The sequence below is a fragment of the Sus scrofa genome, chromosome 2, assembly GCF_054392235.1.
Source record: "Sus scrofa isolate SSC_HxYL_T2T_F1_AM1 chromosome 2, Sscrofa_HxYL_maternal_Yorkshire_Landrace_v2.0, whole genome shotgun sequence".
Classification (NCBI taxonomy): domain Eukaryota; kingdom Metazoa; phylum Chordata; class Mammalia; order Artiodactyla; family Suidae; genus Sus; species Sus scrofa.
Window position 1 is genome coordinate 100,083,234 of NC_139384.1, and position 16,601 is coordinate 100,099,834.

Below are 16,601 nucleotides of genomic sequence, written 5' to 3' on the forward strand. Positions count from 1 at the left end.
TGCTTTTGATCCCCAAGGGGACCTCTAAAGCCCCAGATCTGACGTACACATCCATGGTATATTGAGTCCATATCAGAGTGAGGCCAGAATACACAATGAAAACTTATTATTATTATTATTATTTTTTTTGCTTTTTAGGGCCACACCCACAGCATATGGAGGTTCCCAGGCTAGGGGTCGAATTAGAGCTACAGCTGCTGGCCTACACCACAGTCACAGAAATGCGGGACCCAAGCTGTGTCTGCAACCTACACCACAGCTCAAGGCAACACCAGATCCTTAACTCACTGAACGAGGCCAGGGATCGAACCTGCCGTCTCATGGTTACTCATTGGATTTGTTTCCACTGCGCCACAATGGGAACTCCAGAAGACTTTTTGGTGAATGGCTTGAGTCGAATAATTCGCAGGTACATGTAGAGGCAGTGTTTGATTCTTTGTGCTTAAGCAGAATTTGTTAGGCAAACTCCTGGAACCCGTACTTCTTAAAACCCTTTCCATCATTGTTACGCCTGAGACATGGTCTAACCTTTGGATGTACTCTGTAATGTAATCGCCCTGCTGTCTTTTAAAGGTGGCTTTTAATTGGGTTCCCAAGCAGCAGCTGCTGTTGAGGTGCTGGTTGCAGCCTTTCGCTATCAGGTTCATTAAGTGTTTCCTCTTCCCAGACTGGGCATCTGGCCTTGGATGGTGGCCAGCACTTACTGAAATGCCATCAGTTAAAGGATTGCCCTTTAAGCCACTGATTTGCTGTTTTGTTGAGTTTCGATTCTTTTCCTCTCAAATTAAATCGAAGCTTTATTGAATACTGTGGTAACCTCAGTTCCTGCGATTCTCAGAGGCCTTTTCATCAGGTTATATCCCCCTAGTTCATGGCATTCCGGCTTGGACAAGAGGTTTAAGAATTAAAGACAGCTTGTCATTTATGGGGCTCAGGGCTGTCCATGGGGAAGCACAGTGGTTTATCTCATAGGCATGTCCTCAGCTGCCTGATGAATTATGCACAGGTAATAGGAGAAGTCTTTTAGCCCATTTTTTTCCCCCTTTTGTAAAATTGTGTTGCAAATTCTATGACTTTTTTTTTTTAAGAATTTATCTCTAGAGTTATTATCCTGACTTTTTTTTTTTTTTTTTTTTGTCTTTTTTCCATTTCTTGGGCCACTTCCGTGGCATGTGGAGTATCCCAGGCTAGGGGTCTAATCGGAGCTGTAGCCACCGGCCTACGCCAGAGCCACAGCAACACGGGATCCGAGCCGTGTCTGCAAACTACACCGCAGCTCACGGCAACGCCAGATCCTTAACCTACTGAGCAAGGCTGGGGAACGAACCCGCAACCTCATGGTTCCTAGTCAGATTTGTTAACCACTGCGCTACAAAGGGAACTCCCTTGACAGTTTTTTTTAACTGAAGTATAGTTGGCTTACAATATATTAGTTTCAGGTGTACAACACAGTGATCCAATATTTTTATAGATTAAAAGCTTTCGTAATGAAGCTTTTTAATTCGTTTGAAGAAAATGAGTATGTAGTGGTCACACCGAATCAAGAGTAGTTTGGAGACGGGTGGGAAGTTGGCAGCACAGAAGGAATTTGGGTTTTGTCTTTGGTTTTCCATCTCAGAGCACCTGTGTGGGGATGGTTCTTTTCATGCCATTGAAGTTTTGGGCAGACCTAGTGTATTTGTTCATCATTGTCCTATAATAAAATGTCCTCCAGTCATATTTCCTTCCCAGACAGTCTCAGTTTGGTAATTAATAAGTCTAGCCTCAACTAGACTTGTTTAAAGTGACAGCTTCTCCTGTCCCCGTCTTGGATTCTAGATTCACTTTGTCAAATTCCACCCAAGTTAAACCTCTTGGTAGGTAATTTTATTGGAATACATTGAAGTTATAGATTAATTTACTCTTTAGAGATGATACATTTGTTTCCTTAGGTTCCCTAGCTATTTATATTTCTTTGTTATTGCAAATGCTGTGTTTAAAAAATTGTTTCCTACTTGTTGATAGTGGGCCAAAGTTCAATAGATTTTTATATATTGATTTTATATCCAACAGCTTTTTTGGATGTTCTCATTCTAATAGTTTTTCAATGGATTTTTTTTTTTTTTTTTTGGTCTTTTTAGGGCTGCACCCATGGCATATGGAGTTTCCCAGGGTAGGGGTCTGATCAGAGCTATACCTGCTGGCCTACACCACAGCAACACCAGATCCAAGCTCCATCTGCGACCTACACCACAGCTCAGAGCAACACCGGATCCCTAACCCAAATGAATGAGGCCAGAGATCGAACCTGAAACCTCATGGTTCCTAGTTGGATTCATTTTTGCTGTGCCACAATGGGAACTCCCAATGAATTTTTAATATAGACACTTACATCATCTGTATTATGTGACTTCCCCCCTTGCTTTCCATTTCTTTTTTCCTTTAATTTATGTTGCCCTCTAGACAGAATTGCTAAATAGAAGTGGTGATAATTGCCATTTTTTTTCTTATTTTTGATTTTAGAAGTGTTGCTTGTAATAGTTCGCCATTAGGTAAAATATTTGTGGTAAATTTTTGATAGACATCCTTATTAATCAGGTTCAGAAATTTTGCTTTGTAGTTTGCAAGGAATTTTCATCATCTATTTGTGCAGGATTTTATCAAATATCTTTCTGTATCTGAGAGATCATGAGTTGACTCTTACTGAGGGATGTTAAGATGCAACCTGTGGTATCTTCTAGGTGCAGAGTCATTGCCAAGCAGACTGGGAGTGTTGTTACATTTTGAAATATGGTTTAGGGAATGCTGATGCATTTTGTAAGCATATACCCTTTGTAGGGAAATACCTCGTTGTTATGCTTGAAAAATAAAATGTTACTTTGTTTTTCTTTCCAGTATTACTTCACTGTTCTTTTCGGCCACGAAGGTCAGAAACCACTAGAGCTGCGCTGTGAGGAGGAGCAGGACGGTAAAGAGTGGATGGAGGCCATTCACCAAGCTAGGTATGGATGCAAATCCTCTGTGTGACCCTGGATTGTCTTGGTCTTGCATTGGGGCTTCCCCATTGGCAGTAGTTTTGGACAAACTTGCAAATCTGAAATGGGTTTTCCCTTTGCACCTCCTCCTTAGTCACATGTGGGAAGATTCTTTGTGCTTTCCATGGATATAGTCTAGCTAAAAGGTAAATGAAAGGTAGTAGATATAACAACAATATTGATAATTATTGAACATAAAATTTGTTCCCAAGTGGCTGGCACTGTTCTTAGTGTTTTTCAATTAGGGAATTTTTTGATTGTATTGATTTACTTATCCTCTCAACAATCTGTACAGCTGTATCATAATTACTCCCTCTTTCCCAGATAAGGAAACTGAAGCCTGGAAGGTTAGTTTGCTTCCTGAGGTCACACAGCTACTGAGTGGCAGAGCTGGGATACTGACCCAGCCCAGCCTGTATTGGTAAACCCTGCCCTGTGCAGCCTGGTAGTTGAGAAAGGGAATGCCAGCCTCTCTCTAGAGAAATACAAGCTTGCTTTTGCTTTCTCCTGGGAAGTACCAGGAAAGAGGAACTACTCAGCTTCAAATGGGAATGAGAAATCCAAAAGAGACGCAGGTAGACCCGTCTTATTTATTTTTCATATCCAGTTCCAAAGTCCTGTCCATTTTTGGTCACCGACCTTATGCATCTCAGAGAAATATTTTGGAGGGGGGAAAAAGAAAAGGAATTGAAATCTTTTGCAAGTAACATCTCTACTCAGTTTCAAATGGGAATGAAAAATCCAAAAGAGTAGCTTTGAGTGGCTCCTGGGCTGGCTGCTTTTTGCCTGTCCTCGCCCCAACCCAAGTTCCCTTTGCTCCACAATTCCCTGCTTAGGCCCCTGGTATTTCAGGGACAAAACACATGACTTTTTCTTTGCCAGACGTGCCCCTCCTTCTCCTGTAAGTTATTCACGTCTCCTCCCCTCCTCCCCCAACTCCCGGACACTTTCCCCCACAAGCCAGTGCTCACTTAACCTCTTCTCCAAATGGCTGTAGCACCGGCTTTACTATACATGGAATATTTGATAATTTAGTACAATTTAGTACAATTTAGGGTATTTTTTATGTATGTCATGTGTGTGACTTCTGTTTCTTGAGCTGGATTGTTTGAACCTTGAAGATGAGAAGGGCACATTCATTTCTGACTGAAGCATGGTACTACTTATGTAGTAGGTCATCAGACCATATTTTCAGATTAATTATAGCAAGTATAAGGCATTTGTTCTGAGTGAGTTTAGCCTATTCTTTGAACCCTGGAAACTTTTTCCCTCTCCCCTCCTCTCTCCCCATTTCCTTCCTCAGCTGCTTTATATTGACTACCTGCTGTGTAGCAGGCAGTGTGCTTTACATAATTATCTTTTTTACATTCCTCCTTTACAGACTTACTTTTTTTTTTTATACTTGCTTTATCAGGCAGCATGCTAAGTGCTTTACATAATTGTTTTTATGTATAATTAGCCTTTTACAGATGAGAAAACAAAGATTCATGATACTTAAGCAGCTTGGCCAAGGTCTAACACAAAGCTGTTAAACTAAATGACTGTGATTCAAACCCAGGTCTGTTGGACTCTGGAACCTTTAACCAAGGTTCTTTATTGTACCTCTCTTCATTATTGTCTCTTTTTCTCTTCAGTCTTTCCCTCTTCTATTTCTTTTTCTCGTCCTCTAATTCATGGATGCAAATGGGTTAATGTGCGGACAGAGTTGAGAGTAGATGTTATTTGCAAAAGATTTTAATTCCGTTTCTTTTTTTCCCCCCTCCAAAACATTTCTCTGAGATGCATAGGCTTGGTGACCATACTTCCCGGGGAGGGGGTGGGTAACTTGCCAACATCATGATCCAGGCACAGTGTTCAGCTGTCTTTACTCTCATTGTCTCTGTCTGAGGGTTTTGCTCCAGACTTGGGACTAATGCAGACTGACTCACTGTAGAAAGGAGGTCAGGTCTTCAAGGGGGAAAGGTGTATCAGGTTGGCAAGGGCTCTACCCAAGGGCCATTTCTAGACATAATCTTTGTGACCACTTCTATTCCTTTCTACTTGGGAGTTAAAATGAAGTAAATAATTTTAAACATGTGTATTTGTCCACCTTTTTCATTCCAGAAGAGCCAGGTACTATGAGTAGCCTAAATGCCTTTATAGTTGCCAAGCAAATATTGTGGTGAACCAGAGTGTGAATTACTTTAAAACTGCGAAGATTTCAAGTAAGAGGTTTTTTGGGGGGATGCTGCAAAAACTTTGTCATATATGTGGAAGTAGGTCAGTAACTATTTGGTGTTGATTGACATATGATCAGTCCAGGGCTTGCATGATTTATCAGGAAACAGATTTTTAGAAACCACTGTAGTGGTTTAGGTAACTGAATGGTAAAAATTCTCTTTCGAATTTGAAGATTTGGTTAATAATTGATCTTTTCCTTTGATGTCCTGACATTTGGTCCATTGGATTTGCTTTTCCTTTGACTTGAGGTCCAGGACTGGGTTCTTTGATGACCTCCTTTTAATGTGACTGCTTCATCCTTGAGTTCTTGTATTTGACTTTTTGCATTGAGATGCTTCTTAAACTTTTGTTTTCTAAGTGAAGGAAGATGGTAACTTTTTCATTTGTTTCACAGAGTCAAGTGTTTGGTACAAACTTGGGTCTGTGAAATGCATCCTGACTTTGTACATACATGAGGAGAGCCAGAAAGTTAATGATGCTGATTCAGAGGAAGGATTTGTTAGCCATTTTTCTTGGCATTGTGCTAATTAAACAACTGGTTGGTTGACTAAACATTTCACCTTTAGAGGAGAGTCTGATGGCATTAATTTGGTATCAGTGCCTTTTTAATAGAAAATATTCAGTAATTATGGTTTTATTGTTCCCTCTGGTTTAGGTCTGAGCTTTTGATTAACTGATGACTTAGTTTGAGAGTAGTTCTTTTCTGAGCTACAAATCCTTCTGCAGATGCTACAGAGAAACAGGGACTGCTCAGAATCCTTCTCTTGGTCACTGCTCTTTTCCTGGGATATTTCTCAATTCTGGCTTGGATGTTCTGTCTTTGGTGAAATCATATTCTTCAGGCTGGCTCCCATACCTCAGAGTCAAATTGGCTTGCCCTAGTTTGTCTTCAGAGGATCTTTAGGTCACTTTCTGGCATGTCAAGTTGCATGTTTTCTTCCTTAGATTTGGCCCAGGAAAGCATCTTTTTTGGAAATTAACATTCTCATTTTGAAGCGTTGACCTGATCCAGGAAGCTTGTTTTCAGAGTTTTGTTCGAAGTTGGTCGATATTACATTTCTAAAAACTGGCACATTTAAAAATACCATTTCATCGCATATTACTGGCATCAGTTCATTGGGAAGCTGCTAGCAAGGCTCAGTCTCGTTTTTGTCTGGATGAAGTGAGGCCCCAGTATTTTAACAGTAATGAAGTCTGGGCTCGTTCTATAAATAGTTTGCTGGTTGGGTATGGACTTTGGACATTTCCAAGAACCTGATATTTCTTTGTTCTCTTGGCCATATCTGTCCACCACAGTAGATTTATTTGTAGACATTAGGACAGTGCAAAACACTGATCCAGTTGATGGGGGTGGGTCTTTGGACTTACTGCCCAAAGAGGCAATGTCCACAGCTCCTTTTCTCCATGTTTCATCTGTTGGAGTCCTGATCAAGCAAGGCCTTGGCAGTTAGAAGGTGGTCGTGGCCTGGAAGAGGATCCAGATGTACAGCTGTAACAAGGCTCTTCCCATTCCAGCCTGAGCATAAGACCTGAAGGGCCTGGTCTATGACAGTTGTGGGGAGAGGTTGGTGGAAGGTATTCCAGACTGTGAAGGTAGGGGGTAGACTTCACAAGACCTTGCCACCACCTGGATGTGGGCAGGATTAGACCAGGGTGGCATCTAACACATCTCTTGGGTCCCCAGCTTGGATGGTGTCACTCCCTGGGATGAATGAGAGCAGGTCTATGGGGCAAAGATGATGAGCGCTGGCCAGGAGGGGCTTCTGCAGAGAAGTGGAGGGTATGATTGCCTGGAACCGTGCAATACTGATGGGTCTCCTTGCCCCTTGGTGTGTAAGGTATGAGAGGATGAGTAATAGGACTTCTGGAGAAGGGAGGTTTGTCCTGAGGGGAGATCTGGCTCTGGGCTTCTACCAAGACTCGGGTCAGGGGAGGCCTTTGAAACATCGGAGCCATGGAGAACGTGGTGCAAGGTGTTGCACACCGTGGGGTGTATGCTGCTTTGCTTGCCCTGCAGAACCATCGCTTATGCTTTCAGGGTTTGAGCTGGTCCTACGGTCTTTTACCTGCTTTCCAACTTCTCCAGCTGAAACTCAGCGCCCCTCCTCAATGCTCTTTTCTCCCTTTAGTGTGTGCCTGTGGAAGGTGGCTCTTAATTTTTCCTCCATGGGGAAGGTATTTCCAAGAGAAAAAGGAATTTGGCATATGCTTCCATTTCCATAAAGCTCATGTCAGATTTAGTTTGGCCAGGGCTTGACTTAGCCCTTTCCTTCATCCTGTCAGTTTTGAACTTAATGAGCAGAGAGACTTCATCCTCTAGTTCAGATTGTTCAGTATCCATCTCCTGGGATAGACCATGATGGAAAAGAATATAAAAAAAGAATGTACATATACATAAAGCTGAGTCACTTTCTTGTGCAGAAATTGGCACAACATTGTAAACTAACTATATTTTATTTTATTTTTTTCTTTTTTTAAAAGCTTTTTTTAAAAATTATAGTTGATTTACAATGTTCTGTCTGTTTCTGGTGTACGGCAAAGTGACCCACTTATACATTTATATACATTCTTTTTTTCACATTCTCCACGATCATGTTCTATCACAAGTGATTAGATATAGTTCCCAGGGCTATACAGCAGGATCTCATTATTTATCCATTCCAAATGCAGTAGTTTGCATCTGCTAACCCCAAATTCCCAGTCTCATCCCACTCCCTCTAACACAAGATTTTCCTACTTCATCTGATGGCAGTGAACTTGGCAGAATCACTAGGGAAAAGGTTACCATGACAGAGTTCTATAGACCAGCCCTCTCGTAAGGGTCAAGGTGCCTTAAAGAAGTTTCCTCAGGTATAAGTCTACTGCAACGGTTATTATTATTACTGGCCATCAGTCCACTCTCACAGCTCTTTCCTGCATGGTAGCACTGAGAATTGTATTTATTTTTATTTTTTAATTTTTTTATTGTTATTTCCCCAGTACAATTTTTTTTTCTACTATACAGCATGGTGACCCCATTACACATAGGAACAAAAACCAAGCAGGAGGCATAACTCTTCCAGACTTCAGGCAATGTTACAAAGCCACAGTCATCAAGACAGTGTGGTACTGGTACCAAAACAGACAGACAGACCAATGGAACAGAATAGAGAACCCAGAAATAAACCCAGACACCTATGGTCAATTAATCTTTGACAAAGGTGGCAAGAATATGAAATGGGGAAAAGACAGTCTTTTCAGCAAGTCTTGCTGGGAAACCTGGACAGCTGCATGCAAATCAATGAAACTGGAACACACCCTCACACCATGCACAAAAATTAACTCAAAATGGCTGAAAGACTTAAACATAAGACAAGACACCATCAAACTCCTGGAAGAGAACATAGGCAAAACATTCTCTGACATAAACCTTATAAATGTTTACTCAGGTCAGTCTCCCAAGGCAGCAGTATTAAAAGCAAAAATAAGCCTATGGGACCTCTCAAACTGACAAGCTTTTGCACAGCAAAGGAAACCAAAAAGCAAACAAAAAGACAACTTACAGAATGGGAGAAAATACTTTTAAATGATGCAACTGACAAGGGCTTAATCTCTAGAATATACAAGCACTTATACAACTCAACAGCAAAACCGCCAACAACCCAATGGAAAAACGGGCAAAAGACCTGAATAGACATTTCTCCAAGGAAGATAAACAGATGGCCAACAAGCACCTGAAACAATGCTCAGCATTCCTGGTTATTAGAGAAATGCAAATCCAAACTACCATGAGATACCACCTCACACCAGTAAGAATGGCCATCATTAATAAGTCCACAAACAACAAATGCTGGAGGGGGTGTGGAGAAAAGGGAACCCTCCTGCACTGTTGGTGGGGATGTAAGCTGGTACAACCACTATGGAGGTACCTTAGACATCTATACATAGATTGACCCAGCAATCCCACTCTTGGGCATATATCTGGATAAAACTTTATGTAAACTAACTATATTGTAATTAACAAAAAAAAAAGAGAGAAGGTTTTTCAATTAGGCCTTGTCTTCTTGATCATTAAAGAAAGCTCTAATCCAGCCTCTTTTTTGGGGGGTCAAATCGGAGCTACAGCTGCCGGCCTGCACCACAGCCATAGCCACACAGAGTCTGAGCCATGTCTGCAACCTACACTACAGCTCACAGCAACGTCGGATTCTTAACCCACTGAATGAGGCCAGGTATCAAACCCATAACCTCATGGATCCTAGTTGGTTTCATTAATGGCTAAGCCACGAAGGGAACTCCTAATCCAGCCCCTTGAGTCAGTTTTTTTCTGTAGTCCTATTGATTACATGAGCCTGAGGCAGCCTGTTGTTCATATTCTCTGTCTCTCTCTCACTCTCTCTGTTTCTCTCACCACTTCCCCCTCCCCCAACACACACACAAGCACTTATACGTATACCCACCCATACCCATACCCATGGTAGCTGCACCAAACACCAATGCTTGTAACCTCATTCTTTTTACTTGGATAGAGGCTTAATTTAGAGCAAAATATTTAATAGGAAATCTGTCCAACACTAAAATCTGTCCATGTGTGTATCCTGTCATCCCCATAAAATTAGCATGTTGTAGAATGTGCATGGAGAAATCCCTCACAAATCAGAAGAGTGATTACATAGAAAGGCTGAAAATGCTTTATGTATCATAACAAAACCACAGGACTAGAAAATCAGAAACAGGTGTTGATGTTATAGCCTAAAGCAATCCCAAGGCCATGTGTTGTATTCTTCTTGTAACAGAGAGACTATCACTATTAAAAAGCTGAAAATGTGGATTTTGTTCATTTGAGATACTGTATTTTTTTTTTTTTTACCAAGAGTTTCTGTCAGGCCTTTGCCTCCAGATTTGCCATGATGAAAGACTTCAACACTTTTTCCCTTAGAGTCTGCACAGTGCAACACAAAAGAAAAAGGTAGGGTGTTTGTGGACTGTGAAAGATTTACTTGGATGATAGAACTTGTTTTCTATAAGGAAAAGTTGGGCTTGAATTGTCCTGTTTTCAGCCCTTTGTTAATACTTTTGCCTGTCAGTTATGTTTCCAGTTCCTCAAAGGGTTTTTGCTTCAAATGCTTGTCTCCTTCCTTAATCATCAGCTTGCACTGTGATGCAACCTCGTGTCTCTGCACACAGAGCAGGCATGCCTCGCTGGTGTCTTCCTGGTCCATGGGCTCACCTCAGCCCATCTCTGGTTTAGAGAAGCACCGGAAGAGAACCGTCTCTGGTTCAAGGAAGATTTCTATCCTCAGCCTCCTCCTTCTGATTTTCTTTCTCCAGACATTTTTCCATTTCTCTTTTATAGTTCCATTCTGTTTACCTGAGCCTCTTCTCTCCCGCCTCCTGCTCCCCTTGACTTTTTTCTTGTGTTCTTTAATATTCTTTAAATCTCTTCCACCTTAAAACAAACCCCAAGCTCCTCCCTTGGCCCAGAATCTTATTCTAGCTACTGACTTCTTGCACATGCAGCCTGGCTTTTTGGAGAAATGGTTTGGTTTTTCTTCCTCTGTACTCACCTCCTGCTCTTTTCAGCCCTTTGGGAAGGATTTCTGCCCTACCCCACTGAAGTTGTGTCACTTGGGTCAACAGTGACTTTTTTATTTTTTTGTTTTTTTTTGTGTGTGTTTTTTGGGGGGTTATTATAGGATATTGACTGTAGTTCTCTGTGCTATACAGTGGGACTTTATTGTTTATCCATTCTGTATATAATAGTTTGCATCTGCTAATCCCGAACTCCCAATCCGTCCCTCCTCTATGCCCCCTTTCTCAAGGCAACCACACGTCTGTTGTCTATGTCTGTGATTCTGTTTCTGTTTCATAGTTAAGTTCATTTGTGTCATTTTTTCTAGCTACACCCACAGCATGTGGAAATTCCTGGGACAGGGACTGAACCCGAGCCACGGCAGTGACAATGACAGATCCTTTACCACTAGGTCACAAGGGAACTCCTCTGTCATATTTTAGATTTCACTATATACATCTCTCTCTTTCTGATTTACTTCACTTAGTATTATAATCTCTCAGTCCATCTATTTAGCTGAAAATGGCATTATTTCATTCTTTCTTATGGCTGAATAATATTCTATTGTGTAAATATACCATATCTTTATACATTTATCTGTCAGTGAACATTTAGCTTGCTTCCATGTCCTGGCTATTGTAAAGAGTGCTACTGTGAACACTGGGGTACATGTATCTTTTTGAATTATAGTTTCATCCAGATATATGCCCAGGAGTGGGATAGCCGGATCATATGGCAACTCTATTTTTAGTTTTTTGGGGAACCTCCATACTGTTCTCCATAGTGGTTGCATGAGTTTACATTCCCACCAACAGTGTAGGAGGGTTCCCTTTTCTCTACATCTTCTCCAGCATTTGTTATCATATACTTTTTTTTTTCTTTTTGTCTTTTAAGTACTGTACCCAAGGCTTATAAAATTCCCAGGCTAGGGGTTGAATTGGAGCTGCAGCTTCCAGCCTGCACCGCAGCTCATGGCAATGCCAAATCTACTAAGCAAGGCCAGAGATTGAACCTGCATCCTCATGGATCCTAGTTGGACTTGTTACCACTGAGCCACGATGGAGATCAGTTTATGTGGGTCTCTATGATTTAAATCTTCTCTTAATGACATCATTCACTCCTGATTCATCTTCTAGCTTTTTGATCATTTTTCTCTTCTTTTTCACTCCCCCTCGTGTTCTGTCTTTTTTAAAAATGTCACTGCTCTGCAGTCCCCTCTTTTCTCACCTGGTGTCCGTTCCTTAGGCTTCCACCCCGTGGATGGAGTGGCCCTTTCTCTCTGTTGGGGACCATTTCTTGTGCACCACATGCTCTTTTCATGCAGTAGACACAACAGTTTGTGAAGTAGGTGGTGCTATTCTCGCTGTGTCTGAGGTCTCAGAGAGATGAAATCACCTCCTGAAGGCCAGTTGACTAGAAATGGCAGAACTGGAATTCAGATCCACGTCAGGCCTGTGCATCTAACCGCCAAGATATTGTGCCTCCAGAAGCTGATAAATATGCAAATATGCATTATTCTGTATCATACTCTCTATTTATTACCTCCCCTGGGTTCTCAGAGTTATGTGATACTCAGTAAGTCCAAAGCCAAACTCACATTTTTCTGCAAGTGGCTTCTTGCCCCCTTCTTTCTTCCCAAGGAACAGTGAGTCTCTCCAGCCAGCAGGATGTCATCCTGCATCCTCCTTACGTCCAATCAGTCACACTTATGGATTTGACCCGGGAACATCTGGTCTCCCTGACTCTCCATGTCAATGGTGGTTGCCCAAGTGCATCACCTGTTTCCCTTTCAGATTTGTCTTCTTCTTATCTAACTTCCACATGATTATCGGAATGCCCTTTCTGATGAAAACATCTGAAATGCTGGAAGAACTCCAGCACTCCTTTTAGTTTTTTTAGTTATTATACTCAATATTCTTTTTATTGTAGAAAAAGTTAAGCAGATACAAAGAGAGAGAGCAGTATAATGGTTCTCTGTGTTGTTTTTAAGAAAAAAAATAGTCGTTCATTCAACTGATATATATTACCTCCCAACCAAGTCTGGGAGGCAGTGAGCCAATCTGACCTTTCTGATCGCCTCATGCTGTCCCCTCCCCTTGTGTCCTGGGCTCTCTAGCCACAGCAATGCAGACAGGAATATGGGGACATCCCTCCAGGCTGAGTAACTCTAACTCCTCTCTCGGGACTCAGCCCTCAGTTATCTGCACCATGTTCCCTAATCTTCTTCCTCCCCAGCCAGGAAGAACCGACCATTCCCTTCATTGAGTCTCCACTGAAACCACTTACTTCTCTCAAAGCACTGATGAGATGATTGCATTGATTTGCTTGCCTGCTTCTCCCCGTCAGCTTGAATTCCTTCAACACAAATGCATCCTGGTCATTGCTTATCCCTCTGCTCCTGGCGCAGTGCCAAATTGCTTTTCAGAAGTGTGTGTACCAGTTTCATCTCCTTGTGTTAGGACATGAGAAATCTGGAACCATTTAAAAAATATATTTATTATATTGATAGGTGGAGAATGGTATCTTGGTGCAATGAACATTTCCTTGATAATTAGTGAGACTATTTTGGCTCTGGTTAATATTTGTCTCTCTTTCCAACGTGAATTGCTACCTCATGTCTTTTCCTCATTTTTCTTATTGGTTGTTTTTCTTATCAGTTTGTTTATGAGCTCTTTATATGACAGAGATATTAGCTGTCTTTCATATTTGTTGTAAATTCCCTGTATCACTTTTTTGTCTTATACTTACACCTACTACAGCATTTTTTTTTGACATAAAGAGTTTTGAATTATCATGTAAAGAAAATACTGCTTTTGGAAGGGGGGTTGTTACATTGCTTTAAAAAAAAACGTTATTTTTACTTATTTATTTTTCTTTTTATGGCCTCACCTGCATCATATGGAAGTTCTTGGGCTATGGGTCCAATTAGAGTTGAAGCTGCTGGCCTACACCATGGCCCCACTGGATCCTTAACCCATTGAGTGAGGCTACGGATCAAACCCACATCCTCACGGAGACTACGGTGGGTTCTTAATCCACTAAGCCACAGCAGGAACTCTTAAAACATTATTTTAAAAATTGAAATATAATTCACATACCATAAAATCACTGGTTTTAAAGGGTATCACTTAGTTGTTTTTAGTATAGTAACAAGGTTGTGCAACCATCACCACTGTCTCATTCCAGAACATTTTCAACACCCAAGAAAGAAACCCTAGGTCCATTATGCCCTATTCTCCAATTTCCCTAGCCCCAGCCAACCACTAATCTGCTTGTTGTCTTTATGGATTTGCCAATTCTGGGCATATAAATGCCTTTTTTGATCTGGTTTCTTTCACTTAATGTAATGTTATCAAGGTTCATCCATGTTGTAGCATAATCAATCCTCTATTCCTTTTTACGGCTGAATACTATTCCATTGAATGACTATACCAGGTTTTGTTGACCTTGTCATCTTCTTGATGGTCATGTGGGTTGTTTCTTCTTGCTGTTATAAACACTGCTGCTATGAATATTTGTGTACATGTTTTTGTGTGGACATTTGTTTTCAATTCTCTTGGGGCTATAGCTAGGAGTAGAATTACTGGGTCATGCAGAACTCTAAATTTAACCTTTTGGGGAATTGCCAAACTATTTTCCCCATGGCTGCACCACTTTACGTTCCCACCAGCAATGTATGAGGGTTCCAATTTCTTCACAGCCTCACCAACACCTCTTTCTATTGCTATTTTTTGTTTTGTTTGTTTTTTTCCTTTTTCAAGTTTTCTTAAAGTATAGTTGATTTACAGTGTTGTGATAATTTTTGCTGCACAGCAAAGTGATTCAGTTAAACATGTGCACACATCTGTTCTTTTTCAGATTCTTTTCCCACATAGACCATCACAGAGTACTGGGTAGAGTTCTCTGTGCTATATAGCAAGTCTCCATTGGCCAATCATTCCATATACCTTGGTGTGCATATGCCAATCCCAAACCCCAAATCCATCCCTCCTCTTTGCTGTTTTGTTTAAGAGCCCTCATAGTGGAAATTGAATATGAACATTTATAAACCCCTTTAATCCATTTGTGTTTAATGTATACAGTTGAAAATATACTTCTGCTAAAGAATTTTTGGTGATCATTAATTGAATTCTACCAATACCTATTTATTTATGCATACTTGTAAAGAAATAAAAGTCTCAGTTTTAGGAAAGGGTTATCAATACCAACTATGATATAAAATAGGTTCCTCAGTTTTGTAATATAATACTATAAAATGTACCTACTTTTAGAAGCATTCCTTATAATTGCTTTGTGACAAAGAAATAATTTACCATTATTGACTTTCTGTTATATTTACTTACAACAATGTTTTACTTGTATTTTTATATTGACTTGTGCTTCAAGAAAGATTACTGACAGCTTTCTACATGTGCCAAACTTAGTCACATGTTTAAGTGATGAACTACAACTGTGAACTGGAAAGAAGGATCCATGTTCAAAACGGGGAGTTTTAGTCCTTAAATTGTATTTAGCTTTTTGCTCTCTCCTCACAGAAATGCTTGAGTTTTCATTCATTGTAAAAGGGACAGCTTAGGAGAGGAGGGCCTATTTGTAGAAAGAGAAGAGATAGCAGGAGTGAACTGATGTGACACCTGAAAAATATTGATTAGCCAGTAAGAGTGGAGCTATTGATGTAAGAGAATTTGAGAGCCAGAAAAATGGAAGGTAGCAGTGTTAAAGGGGCCATGAATGATGCCCGAAGGCCTGGTCTAGCCTAGATAAGTGTGTTGCTGCCCTTGCTCAAACATTGCTTAGGTAGGAATTGCAGTGCTGTCATTCAAGACCAGATTTTCCCGATTCCCAAAGACACTGTGGTGCTCATGTGGTATGAGAATTGCTGATTCCAAAGTTTTCTCAATAAAATTGAGTATAATCCTAGAGCTAGTGGAAGTTTTTCTTCAGTTACCTGTTACACGACTTTTTAGTTTGGGTTTTACTATAGTTCTCGCTCTCTCTGATATGCTTGATATATATGCTTATTATTATGATTATTATCTTTGTCTTTTTGGGGTCACAGCTGTGGTATATGGAAATGTGCAGGCTAGGGGTTGAATCAGAGCTGTGGCTGCTGGCCTGCGCCACATCTGCACCAATGCCAGCTCTGAGCCGCATCTGCAGTCTACGCTGCAGCTTACGGCAATGCCAGATCCTTAACCCACTGAGGGAGGCCAGGATCAAACTCGCATCCTTATGAATACTATTCAGGTTCATTACTGCTGAGCTACAATGGGACCTCCTATGTATGCTAATTATATCTAGCATATTAGACAGGTGTCTCTCTCATTAGTAAATTTGTCTTCAATCAGAATAACTTGTATGAGGTTCTGGCCCAAGGAGCAATTCCTTGCTAAGCTAATGTAGTTTTTTCCCTCCTGTAAAAATGATTAAGGCGTATGATTTTATTTATTTTTAATTAATTAATTTGTTTATTTTTTCCACTGTACAGCATAGGGACCAAGTTACACATACATGTATACATACTTTTTCCTTCCATTGTTGTGTTGTGATGTAACTATATCTAGACATAATTCTCAATGCTACACAGCAGAATCTCATTGTAAATCCATTTCAAGAGCAATAGTTTGCATCCAATAACCCCACACTCCCAATCCCTCCCACTCCCCCCCCCCCCCCCGGATGGCCACAAGTCTATTCTCCAAGTCTATTATTTTCTTTTCTGTAGAAATGTTCATTTGTGGTGTATATTAGATTCCAGGTATAAGTGATATCATATGGTATTTATCTTTTTCTTTCTGACTTATTTCACTCAGTAT

At 40.7% G+C, this 16,601-nt stretch overlaps 1 protein-coding gene across 14 annotated transcripts in view; it reads left to right on the forward strand.

The window, feature by feature from the left end:
- The window catches only part of RASGRF2 (Ras protein specific guanine nucleotide releasing factor 2), a 266,150-nt gene that overhangs the window by 74,157 nt on the left and 175,392 nt on the right, over window positions 1-16,601 (forward strand). For all 14 annotated transcript variants that reach the window (XR_014838159.1, XR_014838160.1, XR_014838158.1 and 11 more), the window contains exon 2: window positions 2,875-2,981. Coding sequence is in view for 10 of the 14 variants with exons in the window: in XM_021084503.2 (XP_020940162.2) it covers window positions 2,875-2,981 (107 nt within the window). In the remaining 4 variants the exon portion in view is untranslated. The remainder of the gene's footprint in view (window positions 1-2,874; window positions 2,982-16,601) is intronic.